Below are 14376 nucleotides of genomic sequence, written 5' to 3'. Positions count from 1 at the left end.
GTTCAAATGCCAGTGGAAGCCTTGCTGGAGCAAGGCCTTGTGGTGTGGTCTTAGAGCTCATCAGGGTCTACAACTTCCTGGGAAAGGGAAGAGGAGGTGCAGGCACTCATCTCTTCTCTGTGGGGACCACTGGCAGGACCTGAGGGAGTGGTCTGAAGTTGCATCAGGGGAGGTTTAGGTTGGATCTCAGGAAAAGTTTCTTCCCCCAGAGGGTGGTTGGGCACTGAACAGGCTCCTCAGGGCAGTGGTCACGGCCCCAAGGCTGACAGAGCTCAAGCAATTGGATAACACTCTCAGGGTTATGGTGGGATTGTTGGATTTGTCCTTTGCATGGCCAGGAGCTGAACTTATGATCCTTGTGGGTCTTTTCTGACTCAGGATATTCTCTGATTCTGTGGTTCTACCTTCAGAAGTCCTCCCTTGGTCCATTCCTGAGGGAACACTTGTACCTGCATCCATCTCCCTATAGCAAAAATACCACCTCAACTGCCCCTCTGAAGGTTACTGAAATCACCTTCTGTAATCCCACAACGTTACACAAAAAAACACAGCAGGTTTTGGAGGTCCTACCCAAGCATCCAGTGTTCCTGTGACCTGCATGTCTGTCCCACACACGTCCAGAGCTGGGTGCTCCACAGAGCTCATCGGCCTCGTGTCCACTGATTTCCTCAGCTTGACTCTTCCAGGAACAGGTCTGCATCAAGTATTTTTACTCAAAACTTGTCAGCAGCTAAGCTGGACTCATATAACCACAGAATGTTCTGAGTTGGAAGGGAGCCATAAGAATCATCTGGTCCAACTCCTGGTCCTGCACAGGACCACCCTAAGAATCCTACAATTTTTTTTCTAAAACTGTTTTTGCTAAGTTTTTTCATGCATATGGAATCATAGAATCATGGAATGGTTTGGGATGGAAGGGATCTTAAAGATCATCCTGTTCTAACCCCCTGCCATGGGCAGGAACACCTTCCACCATCCCAGGTTGTTCCAAGCCCCATCCAACCTGGCCTTGGACACTTCCAGGGATGGGGCAGCCACAGCTTCTCTGGGCAACCTGTGCCAGGGCCTCACCACCCTCACAGAGAAGAATTTCTTCATAATATCTCAGCTAAATTTCCCCTCTTTCAGTTTAAACCCCTTATTCCTCATTCTATCACTAAAGTTCCTGATGTAAAAATATGAAAAAAAATGTTGCCTTAAAACTTTTTTGTTCTGCTCTGTTTTCTGATTGCTTTACAAAGAACCAGTTTTTGGAACTTGAGTAAAGTTGAGGAAACAAGTTTCCCCACTCTCTGTTATTAAATATAAACCAATATTTTTAGATGTGAAAAACTATAAATTCACAAAAGGAAATTTTCATGCTTTTCTGAGTTACTGATTTCTCCCCAGATCTCTTTTCCCCTGGAAAAAAAGAATTTAAAAAAGGCTGGGAGAGCTACTATCAGTTACTTTTCTCATTTTTTTTTTTAATGAAGCTAATTTTAAAAACCATTAATCAGAAACCAAAAACACTGCATTACCTTCCATTCAGCTGCACTTATTTTTTGGAAAAAAAAATGTTTAAAAAAATGAAGAGTCCCCCAGCTGCAGTGGACTGTGAGCTCACCAGCAGCTTTTTGTGTCCGACAACATTTGTCTGCAGGTCTGCTTTGGGATTTTGAAGGATGGGTCACGTTGACTGCCCAAGGTTGCAGAGGCAACTTGGAGAGTGTGACCAGTGAATTTTGTGGGGGCTGTGAACACCCAGAGCTGTGCTAACGCCTTCTGTGGGTGGGTGGGTGGGACTGAGTGACCTTTGTGCGAGGCCTTTCTGGTTCCATTTCCCACCCCAGGTGGGTCGTGCTGTTCCCCTCTCGGCGTGTCTTTGACACGTGCGCGGGGGGACAAAGCTGAAGAGAGGTGTTTCCAGGCTCTGCAGGGTGCAGGAAGGGTTGCAGTGTCCCTCCCGGACACAGGAGCACTGTGGAGAGTTGCACAGGTCAGGTCATGCTCCCAACTCCTCTCAAACCCTGTCAGAGGAGTTGGGATGGCCCCAAGTCCACGATGGGACTTGCTGAGGTTGATGTTCCCACTCTGCTCCACCAGGGCCATCACTGTGTAGCAAGGCAGCTGAAAGGAGATTCTTGGCCTGATCTGAAGGCAGAGATGATGTGGATGATTATGATTAGATTTATTGCTAATACAGTGCCTAAATATCGGCAGTTTGGTATCTAAAGAACAGCTCCATCATCTCTCACAGTGGTTCAGCATCATCAGGTCGTGGTCCCTCCTGTTGAGCCACGAGCTTCAGTAAGACCCTCTGGCTTTCTAAACTGCTCACAGAAGTCCAAGTGTGGCTTGGTCCACTTAGTCTTAAATGTGGCCAGAAGTTTGTGACTAAAGGATTATGATATATGCACCATCAGCTAGAAATGTACAGGTTTACAGACTTTGGCCTTGCAGAATTCACAATTACAGAGCACCTACGGAGTTACTTTACGATTTTAGCTCTGTATTTGATGGGATCTTAGTGCTTTTACTCACCCACCCAAAAGTGAGGTTGGATGTACCCTGGAGGCTTCTCTGCCAGGGTGAAGATCCATCCAGAAGCTGTCTCCCACCTTGGGAGAGTAGTTGGTTCCATTGGCCCAATCTCCAACAGCATTTTGTTTCCTTTTGCAGGCACCAAAATCAATTGCAAACATCTCATTATTGCTATTAATTATGTATTTCATTAATTATGTGAGCAACTGGTGTTCTCATGTGAGGACAAAGTACATTTCCCACCAGAGACAGCGGAAGGGGAGTGGGAGGATGTGTGTGGGAGGAGGACACACCTGAAGATCTTTCCTTGCCATCACGCACTGAGAGCAACTCAAAACACCCCAAAAGATGCCTCCATCATCCTGCAGACGGTCCATCAATCCTCTCATAAAATCATCTTGGTGGCATGGCTGGCAGTCAAAGCATATTGCTGACCTGTGCTGTATCTCACACCCCCTAAACCTGCTGAAAAAAGCGGCGACTGCCACATCTGTATCTCCCATTTGGGAGCAGATATCAAAAAGTCCAAGATGCTCCACTGAGCCAGTAACAAGGAGTATGGATCAATGTCCCACATGTAGGTGGATTTTTCTCTCTTTCATGGTTGGTAAGAAGTGATATCTAAAACTTGTCTATCATCCAGCCTTAACTTAAAATGATACCTGGCTGTTCCCTCCATAAAAGAAATGGAATTCCAGCTACTCTCATGGCAAAGAACACCATTCTGAATCAGGAATCCTGTCACAAATCCCTCTACAAGTGGAAGAGCGGGAAAAGTTCACCTAATAAATCATGTGCCATTGCATTGCATGACGACCAGGTCTTCTAAGCAAAGCAAACCCTGGTTGCAACCTGGAAAGGAGGTTGCCAAATTAAAAAGAAATTGCTGCAGGAAATGCTGTGGTTGATTTAGTAGGTGAAACTTCCCCTCTGACTGTGTTGGCAGTGCCTGGAGCAGTGCTGAGACCTGGGGACAGATGGATGGGCCATCTGTAAACTCAGGTCAGAGAAAAGCTCAGGGAGGTTGGGATGCTGAAAAAGTTTTGATGTGGGGGTGAAAAATGTGTATTAGACAATTCTGAAATATTCCACCAGTTCCTTCCATTTTGCTCAGTTTATCAGTAACAATAAAAATGAGGCAGAAGGGAGAAGGCATTTAAAAAAATAACACCTTAAAATGCTGAGATGGCTCCATTAGAAGTCTCATTTCAGAGTCCCAGTTTTTGAAATATTAGATGCGAAAAAAAGAAAAAAAAATTCCTTTGCTGGAACTTCTTCCCTCCAAGTCTGGTTTGCTGGGAGTTTTTTGGACATCTCTGTTGGTGTCTGACTCTCATGGCACAGTGCCAGGCTGCCATTTGGAAGGGTCTCTGGACCTGCAGTCCCTGATCCTCTCATGACAGACTCTGAGGTAATTTGGCAAGAAGAGAACTCAATATGTCTTTGCTCAGCTACGAGTACGTAGGGTTTAGGGTTTTTTTGAGCATTTAGTCCACACCTTCCTATGCCTTTGGTTCAAAGTAGAGGCTGGGGGCAGATTTTGGCACTGGATGTTGTAGATACCTTGTGTATTTGTGGCAACAGCACCTCAGGAATGCTGGCTTCATCTGCCCTTTAATTTTTGAGGGCTCTGAGCAGGCTGATTTTGCCATATTTTGGCCATGTTGGCTACCCAGACCCACTATTATCCTTGAATTATTGACTGGAGCTGAAATTACATTTATAGGATCACAGTTAAACAGCTCTCAAAGCCCAAGTTTGGCACCCTAATGTGGACCAAAGGATGATCCATGGAGAGGATTTGATTCATTTATGTCTAGCGATCCTTGAGGTGTCCAGGAGATCTTAGATATGCAGGTGGTATTGGGAAACATAATCCATGACTTATGGGAGACCCACACTTTGTGAGGACCATTACCTTGTCAGCTGGGATCTCTGCATTGGAAGAGGGGATGTATCCAAAGCCTGTTTTGTTGTTTGTTTTGTTTTGTTTTGTTTTTCTGATGACTTACAGTGTCTGTCTGAGCCTCATTTGCGAAGTGTGAAACACCAGAGTCACATGGGAAGAGAAACTATGGGGTTCACAAGGTCTGAGGTAGCAGGAGGCTGTAGACAGAGTGGTTTTAGACTCTTCTCTCCACTGTCCCATCATCCTGCATTCTCATCTTCTCCAGCTTGTTATTGAGGATTGTTTTGTCCCTCGGTGCCTGCACCTCTCCCCAGGAGCAGTCTCATTAAACAGGGATTTCTGCTCTTCCTTCCAGGATGGGGTTGCTCGGGAGCAAAAATCAGCTGATGCCCAGTGAGAAGCACACTCCTGGAGGCAACCTAAAAACCAGGAGTAAACCTCCTCCTGCCCCCCCCAAGGTAAGCCTGCAGGTTTGTGTCCTTTTGGGCTCCTCCACAGCTCAGTTAGTGACTGGAGTGATGCAGGCAACATTTGGAATCATAGAATCATAGAAGGGTTTGGGTTCGAAGGGCATTTAGTCCAACCCTCTGCCATGGGCAGGGAAATCTTCCACTAGACCAGGTTTCTCCAAGCCCTATCCAACCTGACCTTGAACAATTCCAGGGATGGGGCAGCCACAGCCTCTCAGGGAAACCTGTGTCTGGCATTGCCTGGATACAAGTACTCTGAGCTGGTCCTCCCAGATGATCCCTGTATCTTTTGGACAGGGATGGGAAGGGTTCTGAGGGGCCTCTGTATATTAAAAAGAAAAAAAAAAATTAAAATCCAGCGTGTGGGGACTTTGAAATATCTCCTGATCAGTCCTTTGCAACCCAAGCTGACGTTGCTGACTTGCAAACGGCACAAAGATGGGTCAGATTCAGGCTAAAGATTCAGAGCTGCAAAACCGCAGTGGAAACTTCACCATCCTGAGGGCAGAGGGTTCACCAGGGAGGGTCCACAGCCAGTGTGGGTTGGGGTGAGCTGAGAATCAGAAATGCTGGGCAGCTGCTGCTCCCTTCGAATTCACACAGCCTCTGCTTGCATGGACACAAGGCACTGGCTCAGGATTTAGGAGACCTCAGATGGCAAACTCCTCGTTTGAATTTTGCCCATTGCTTTGTCTGTCTGGTGCTGTACAGAGGGTGTGAGGCTGTTTTCCCTTTCCTTGCCCCTGTCAGCCCTGCATTCAGCAGCCAGCACAAGAGAAACTCCAGTGCAACTGTCCTGTGAAAACCACCTCGGGTCTTGAGCCCTGTGAGAGGGGAGGAATTGCCTGTCGTTGCGTTTTATGACAGGTGGAGATGTTTTTCACTCCTTTCGCTTCATTTCTGAGTCCTCCCATGGTTATACAGCCCAGATTTCATGACAGCAGATGTCAGATTGACCAAGAAGGTGCTATTTTCCTAAATTTCCTTCTCTCCAGCTCACTGGAGAGGAGCAGCTATCAGTATAAATATAGAATCATCGATCACCTTCTGCCACTCATTATTTTTTGCCACAGGCACTCAGTTCTCACAATGTCAGGGGAAGTCCATCTTTCTTTCAGTTAAATTGGAGGTGGCAGTGGATGAGCAGCTCTCCCACCCCTCACTGCTCCTAAGTATGGGTCGAAGGGTGGCATGGACAGAAAACACTGGATGTTTTTAATTCAGTGTCTGCATTTCACTCCTTTTGCACATGTATAAAAATACCTGGTAGTGGTTGGACAGCCACTACATTCACTGGGTCCAGTACCTTGGGCTGATCACAGGACTGGTGTTTGGAGTTGGGTGGAGGCCAATTTCAAACTCTTAGCCCTGAAAACAAGGTGGTTCCATCCCAGCTGGTCTGGAATGATCTATGGCCAGTTTGCCACTTTCAGTAGCTGGGCCAGACCAGGGCCCATGTCAGCATTTTGAAAGCATGCCCAGAGGAGTTGCAGGACCTTGTTGCTGTTTAATGGCACAGTCTGCAACTTCCCCACAAGGCAAAGTGGAGGGGCAGGCACTGATCTCTTCTCTGTGGTGACCAGTGATAGACCCAAAGCAATGGCATGAAGCTGTGTCAGGGGAGGTTTAGGTTGGATATTGGGAAAAGGATTTTCAAGGAAGCACTGACCAGGCTCCCCAGGGCAGTGGTCAAGACCCCAAGGCTGCCAGAGCTCAAGGAGTGTTTGGACAATGCTCTCAGGGACAGGGTGGGATTGTTGGGGTGTCCTGTGTAGGACCAGGAGTTGGACTCTGTGATCCTTGTAAGTCCTTTCCAACTCAGAAATCATTCAATCATAGAATCATAGAATATCCTGAGTTGGAAGGGACTAACAAGGATCATCAAATATTCTGTGATTTCTATGATTTCTATGATTCTACAATTAATTTGCTAATATAGTCACTTTTTGAACATACCCCTGAACACAGAATATCCCACGAGCCTTGGGACAGTTATGGCAAAGAGTATCTCCAGTTTTCTGCTTCAAATAATATTGCAATTGCCATTTCTCAATGGGACCATTCACGTCTCATCCCCCACGGATCTGAAATCTGGTACCAGTGAACAAGGGTTAGATAGACCAGGCTCCAAGCGAGTGGGTGGCAGATTTGTGCTTAAATTCAAAGGGAAGCCAAGGATTATTCAAACTGACTCTTAAGACAGCCATGAACACATCATGGCAAAATGTGCTAAAGCCATGAGGACACATCCAGAGCCAGACACAGGGGCTGTTGACTGACTCCCACTTGTCTGTGAAGCTGAGAGCAGGTCTTCCTGAAAACACAGCAAAAAGTAATAAATAATTTTTTTTTTCCCCCCTCTATTTCTACCCAAGGGCAGACAATTTATCAAAACCCCTCATCTAAACCAAGCCTCTGCAAAAGGTAAGATTCTGTTTTCTCTGCCTTCCCGTGGGGTTTCGCAAGGTGGTGGTCCCCAAATGGCAGGTCTTGAGAACAGGCAGTCACGTCACAGGCCTGTGGTTTCTGTATCTTCAGCTCTGCCAAGCAGGGAGTTTATCAGCGTGTTTCAGAAAATGCACTTTACATCACTGAGTGCCTGCAGCTGCCAATTTTTCCCTGCTCATCAAAGATATTAAGAGGGCAAAGCACCAATCTTTCATTGGAGCGAGATGATCCCTATAAGGCCCCTTCCAACCCAAACCACTCTGTGATTCTGTGATTGGTGGAGAAAAGGGAGATCTGAGAGTTCAGCTGTGTGAGATTTCCCTGCCTGCTGCCCTGTCTGCAGCGTGACAACTCATGGATGCTGTATCCAGCCAGCTGAAAATTCCAGAGGAAATAGCAGGCATCAGAGAGCCCAGGGAGACTACAAAGAGAAGGAGAAGAAAGGAAAGAGTTTAAAATAAGGATACACAGACCCTCTGCTCGGGGACTGTCTCTTGGCTTCATCCACCTGCAGGTCACAGATGGTGTTTGGAGATTATTGTCTTTCAGCAGGGAGCCCTTTTCTACCTCTACCCAGCCCTCCAAAAGCAGCTTGTGTGATTTCTGTCAAGGAAGTTTTGCAGATTGAGGGCACAGAGAGAGAGATAATTAGAAGAGGAAAAAATAGAGGAAGCTTGGAAGAAAGCTTTCAGCAACACCTAAAAGTTCTTCACGTGGATGGAAGTGTAGGATTAGGGGAGACAGGGCATGAGGGTAGGAAAAAGGGGGGTCATGATTAAATGGGATGGTGGAATGACAGAGGTGGGTCTTCTTAGGTCTTGTGGATGATGATGGAGAGTCCCTGCCATGGGCCAAACGCAGGTACTCCTGCAACACCAAAATCTTCAAATTTGGCATTTGTTATGGGGGTAAAAGTTGTGGGAGGTGAAGCTCCTACACCATGTTAATAAAACCATGCTTTCTTTTGCAAAATCATTTTCATGTCACATTTCCAAGTGCCCATGGTCTCCTACCTCCCAGACTGAGCAGCTTTTGACAGTTTTTCACAGTTTTTATCAACCTCCTCATGCTGGTCAGAAGCACAACACGAGTTATTTTCAGGGAGGCGGCTTTTACTTCTGCTTCACGCCAGAAGGCAGAAGTGGAAAGATGCTAAAAAAATGGATTAAGTACCATGTTAGCCATTTTCAGCTCTCAAAAATATTTTGGTTCATTAGATTCAGTTCCAGTTCTGGGGGAATATTCACACTGACAGTCTGGGAAACTTCCTATTTTTCTCTACTGGTGTCTGAGTTTCCCAAAATGATGCCACACCTGACTCTATCTTGTGGGGCAAAATGGGCTGATGGGAACCATGCAAGATATCAGATATCAGAGATAAGCTCCTGAAAGAAAGGGATTCAAGTGAATTCATAGAGAAAGCACAAAATCCAGGCAATCACACCATATATATAATAAAATAAAATAAAAAAAAAAAAAAATCAAAGAGCTGAATTATATCCTGTGGGAGCACTTAAAATTCAGTCAGGCAAAATTATTGACTATGGAAGCATGGCATGAAATGTAAAATCAAACCCATTTTTTTCCTTTGTTGTTGTTGTTGTTTTGTTTTGTTGTTTGTTTGTTTGTTTTTTCCGCTTTCCTTGCATTTTGATTGTTTAGGGATGTGGTTTTTTGGTAGGGATTTTTTGGTGTTTTTTTGTTTGTTTGTTTGTTTTTATCTGATCTTGGAGTTGAATTTGTTTCACACTTTCCAGCTTTCACACCACCATCCCAGAGATAACATATTTATTTATTCTTAACAAAAGCCTAATTCTTCCTGACTTTATTTATCCTAATGGAAGCAACACAAAGGCAGGCCAGGGGTGCACAACTCTGGATTCAATGTGGTGTGTGTGGCACCACCAATCCACTTTTCATCTGGGGAGGTTCTTCCACCGTGTGAGTCTCTCATTCATTTTAACAAGGTTCCCTAAGCAATCCCAATGTTTTTAAGGCTGATTCTAGGTCCCCATGGAGTCAAAACTTTAATTCTGCACCTCTAAAGCCCCCAGTGCAGCAAAGTCCTGGCCTGTCATGGTGGACCTCAAACATCACAGTGCCATGGCTACAGCTGCTGCTTGGATAGATAAGACACAGAAAACAGGTAGAATAACCCTGCCCTTGCCCTGCCAGCTGCTCACAGCTGGATTTAAGTCCTACTGATGGAGAGAGCTGATCACTTTGGGTGCTTGCTCTCAGGCATTAAATACCTGTGACCTCTGTGAGGTCGTTTCTTCTGATGAGGAACTGCGACTCCTTCCACTTCTTCACTTGCCTTTTGCAAACCATAATATGAACAGGACTGGTTTTTTTCAGGGGGTGGGAGCTTGGCATGCTCTGGAACTCGAGTTCTTTTGAGGCATCTCAAGGTTAACAGCGAAATTCTTAGTAATTTCTACTGTTGTTCCTTGAATATGGTTCTGAGTTTGAAAGGGATGTTGTCAGAACCAGGAGTTTGAGTTTAACTGGGAAAAGGAGGGGTTGCTGATTTTTCAATGAGAAGTTAAAACTTCTCATCAAAAATGGGCATTGTCAATCATAAGCAAGAGGAGAAATGACTATGATAGGGAATTGCCTCAAATGTTCAGATTTCCTAATTAGTAAAACCCACGACTTAAGGTCTGATATGATTTTATGAGGAAAGCAGGAATTATCTGCAGAAATATCCACTGTGACAAAACACAAGGCAGGAAGGCATTTGACAGGGAGCACTCTGGCAATGCAGGCCTGGATATCCCAGGAAACACCTCCTATACAGCCACACCTGGGCTTTCTGATCATTTGGGAGATGCAACAGTGCCAGTCCATGGTTTTCTGCATCTCCACCGATGGGACCTGAAGGTGTTTGACTCAGTGACAGCAGCAGGTGTGGGTTTTGAAGACATCATTTTCTATCACAGCTTCACCGTGGTCTGGAGCACAAGTCTGATAAGGAGCAGCTTGGGGGGCTCAGCCTGGAGAAAAGGAGGATAAGGAGGGACCTTCTTGCTCTCTACAACTCCCTGACAGGAGGGTGGAGCCAGGTGGGGGTCGGGCTCTGCTCCCAGGGAACAAGGGACAGGACAAGAGGAAATGGCCTCAAGTTGCACCAGGGGAGGTTTAAATTGCATATCAGGAAACATTTCTTCACAAAAAAAAGGGTCATTAATCATTGGAGTCCCCATCCCTGGGGGGATTTAAAAGCCATGTAGATGTGGCACTTGGAGACATGGTTTGGTGGTGGGCTTGGCAGTGCTGGAAGAATGGTTGGACTTGATGATCTCAGAGGTCTTCTCCAACCTTAATGGCATCACAATTCCAACCACCCCATGAGGCAGAAAGCCAGACCCACTTTCAGCAGCAGTAACTCCACAGCTCAGTGCAGCCAGCTGGCCAACACATGTGCTGTGACTTGTCACTTATACCATGAGCATCCTGGAACGACTCTAAACCAATGGATGGTCCTCTGGGAGACCCTGGATCTCAGCCTGGCTCCTTGCAAAAGACCTCCCATTCGTGACAGGGCAGCAGTGGGAAGATTGGTTGAATTATTCCTATTAAGCCACCAAACTGGCCCACAGCCTGTGCAAACTGAGCTGGTATCAAACTCTCCTGGCAGCAGCTCCGAGCCAGGATGGATTTGGCTCCCAATCAAAGTCTGGGGGCTGAGAGCATTGTCTGCAAAGCACTCGCTCCTCGCAGCCCCCACGGCTTCTCCGCCGTGGAGTCACTCAGGGCCTGACTTGATCAAATAGGCCAAGAAAGTGTTATCAACCCTGTTTCTCAGTGGGGTGACGACTCAGAGACAGGAAGAGTCGCTTTCATCGTGAGATGTCGAGTCTCGCCGGCTCAGGCAGAGAGGCCTTTTCTTCTGGCTCACTTTCAGTGTTTCTCAAATCCTATTTTGAGAAGGAGATAAGAGGTGATTACAGTATTTTTTCAGCATAATAAACCTTTTTGTCCTTGCTGTATTTGGTTTTTTCTTCCCCCACTCTCTCTTTTCTCTCTCTTTTTTTTTTATTTTTTTAATTTCATTTATTTGCACTTATGTCAGTTGCTTCAAGATCACAGCCACATTTTCACTTTCTGGAACACACAGCCACTCTGTCCTTGAAGATATTTACACATTTGCTTCTATTTTTCAAAGAACAAGTGTGACCCACTGCGTTATTTTCCTTTCAAGAGGATCAGGACGGTGTGTGTGGATCACCAGGACTGCTGTGGACACCTCACAGTAGGCACATGCCCCAAAACCTTTCATGTCAGAGAAGCTGCGTGATAACAACTTTCTCAAGGAGGCAGCAGGAGTTTGGGTGCTTTGCTAATTCGAGATCCCTCAAGGGGAAGCCCCCAACTGTGTGAGCTATTTTAAGACTTCAAAGCATTCTCCCTCATGACTGATCATCCTTTTCCCATACTAGGAGTGAGTGAGGCTCTGCTGAAACCCCCTCGTGGATCTCCCAGTTCCTTCTGGAAAGCCTGAAGGGAAGAGTTCAGGGCTTTGGTTTACAAAGCTACATTTCCCCCCACGCTGACCCTTTCTCCTCCCTAACAAATCTCCAGCAGAGCAGCAGCCAACCTTGCACAGGCACAAACCCCAGGCTGCCCCAGAGACACGTTATCTCGTGATGACAAAGGGCCAGTCTGGCTCTCTTGCTGGTGGCATTATTTGAAAAGGTCACACAGAGACTGTGCCTTGACAGGCTGTTTTGAAAAATGCTAATAATAGGCTGGCCATGGTTCTGGGTGCATTAATTAGGCTGAGTACAAGCTAAAGCCTTCCTGCAGCAAACAATCTCCATTTTTTCTTTATTTTTCTTTTCCTTTTTTTCTTTTTCTTTTCCTTTTTTTCTTTTTCTTTTCCTTTTTTTCTTTTTCTTTTTTCCCTTCCCTTCCCTTCCCTTCCCTTCCCTTCCCTTCCCTTCCCTTCCTTCCCTTCCTTCCTTCCCTTCCTTCCCTTCCTTCCCTTCCCTTCCTTCCCTTCCCTTCCTTCCCTTCCCTTCCCTTCCCTTCCTTCCTTCCCTTCCCTTCCCTCCCTCCCCTCCCTCCCCTCCCTCCTCCCCTTCTCTTTTTCTTTATCTTCTTTTATCTTTTTCTTTTCCCTTGTATTTTTATTCTATTTTTCCTATTCTCCTTCTTCTCATTCTCCTTCTTCTTTTTCTCCATCTTGTTCTTCTTTTTCTTCTTCCTTACTCCTTTTCCTTCTTCTCTTTATTCTTGTCTCCTCATTATTCTTTTCTCCTCCTTCTCCTTCTCCTTTCCCTTCTCTTTCTCCTTCTTCTTCTCCTTTCCCTTCCTTTCTCACCAAGGTGCTTAGGTTTGACATTTCTGTTCCTCTGTGTGTGTGCTGCTCGTCTTTATAAACTTTGCTCTTCCCCAAAATAGCTGCTCGTTTCTGCTTCGGCAGCTGCGAGTGCAGCAACGTGAACAGTTGCACAACCTGGGCGTGCAACCCGAGCCCCTCAGCCCCGCCCCACAGAGCTCTGCCCCCGGGGTGGCTCAGAACAACCTGGCACTCGCACGAGGTGTCAAAATTTAGACCTCAGTCCTGATGGGTTTTAAGCAAAATGAGGGACACAGAGCACGGGTTTTGTGCTCTGGAGCATCTCAAGTGCACCGGGGCCAGGCAGGGGAAGGGTGTCCTGGAGCATCCACCACCCCCGTGGGATTTGCAGCTGGGTGGAGCAGGCAGGTGCTGCAGAGGTGTTGGGCTGAAAGCACCAGAGTGACCTGACTGTAGTGGCTCATCTGGGAGCACCTCTGCTCTGGAGACAGGCTGAGAGAGGTGGGTGGTTCATCCTGGAGAAGAGTAGGTTCCAGGGAGACCTTAGAGCCCCTTTCAGTGCCTAAATGGGGCTTATAAAAAGGAGGGAGAGAGACTTTTTATAGAGGCAGATGTGACAGGAGAAGGAGCAACAGTTTTAAACTGAAAGAAGGCATGTTTGGATTAGATATTAGATAGTAGGAAGAAATTATTCCCTGTAAAGTTGATGAGACCCTGGCACAGGTTGCCCAGAGAAGCTGTGGCTGCCCCATCCCTGGAAGTGTTCAAGGCCAGGTTGGATGGGGTTTGCAGCAACCTGGGATAGTGGAAGTGGAAGGTGTCCCTGCCCATGGCAGGGGGATTGAAACAAGACGATCTTTAATGACCCTTCCAACCCAAACCAGTCTGTGATTCTCTGATTCATTCTGTGATCTGCAAGGAACAATGTGCAAGAGGGATGGCAAGATACTGGTAGAGCCCAGAGCATCTGGAGGGAGACATAAATCCTAGAAATGGGCTCAAATGACAGAAGAAGAAATGTCTTTATACCTTTTTCAATCAAGAAAGCCTCATTGTTTTGAGTCAAATTCCAGAACCACGCTGGGAAATGTTGCTCCAGCAGTTTTCATTTACTGCCGTGTGAAACTCAGGCCGAACACCGACAGGTTATTTATGACCCTTCTTATTCCACACAAACCCTTTTTTTCTTGTTGACACGCTGTGTTTTGTGAATGGGGGAGTCTGGAGTGCTTTAAAAACACATCCACAGGGAACTCTTTGGTGGATCAGTGTTAATCCCTGGGCAGAGGTTGTGGTGAGCAGGAAAGCTGGGTTGGTGCAAAGGTTGGATTTGGGGGACGGTGGGGGTGACAGACCCCTGTGTTTGGGGGTGTGAAATGCCCCATCATATACCCAGCAGGGTATCACCTCTCTCAGCAGGGAACAGGCTGGATCCAATGGTGTTAATCCTTCTTTCAGATAACTTGGTTGTGGTTGCACTGTACGATTTTCCTGCCTCGAGTGACCGTGACCTGGAGCTGGTCAAGGGGGAGAAATTGCAAGTCCTCTCCAAGTAAGTGACCTTCTGCCAGAAGGCAGCTCAAAATTGAGCATGGTGAGGCTGGGAAAGGGGGAACTTTGGGGTCAGACACCAATTTGCAGCTCATCAGAGCTGATCTTAGCTCCAGAGTGTGAACATGCAAGGTGATGTCTCTCTGCAAGGTGACACTTCCAGGGCCAGC

General features: G+C 46.5%; 1 protein-coding gene across 5 annotated transcripts in view; it reads left to right on the top strand.

Annotated features, from left to right (window-relative positions):
• The window catches only part of BLK (BLK proto-oncogene, Src family tyrosine kinase), a 54542-nt gene that overhangs the window by 22060 nt on the left and 18106 nt on the right, over window positions 1-14376 (top strand). For all 5 annotated transcript variants that reach the window (XM_050314771.1, XM_050314773.1, XM_050314772.1 and 2 more), the window contains 3 exons: window positions 4788-4890; window positions 7278-7326; window positions 14114-14207. In XM_050314771.1, the coding sequence (XP_050170728.1) occupies window positions 4789-4890; window positions 7278-7326; window positions 14114-14207 (245 nt within the window). In that variant the 5' untranslated portion in view covers window position 4788. The remainder of the gene's footprint in view (window positions 1-4787; window positions 4891-7277; window positions 7327-14113; window positions 14208-14376) is intronic.

The sequence above is a fragment of the Myiozetetes cayanensis genome, unplaced genomic scaffold, assembly GCF_022539395.1.
Source record: "Myiozetetes cayanensis isolate MyiCay16 unplaced genomic scaffold, myiCay2020 scf2-11, whole genome shotgun sequence".
In the NCBI taxonomy this organism is placed as follows: Eukaryota; Metazoa; Chordata; class Aves; order Passeriformes; family Tyrannidae; genus Myiozetetes; species Myiozetetes cayanensis.
This window is presented reverse-complemented; position numbering and strand designations above follow the sequence as displayed.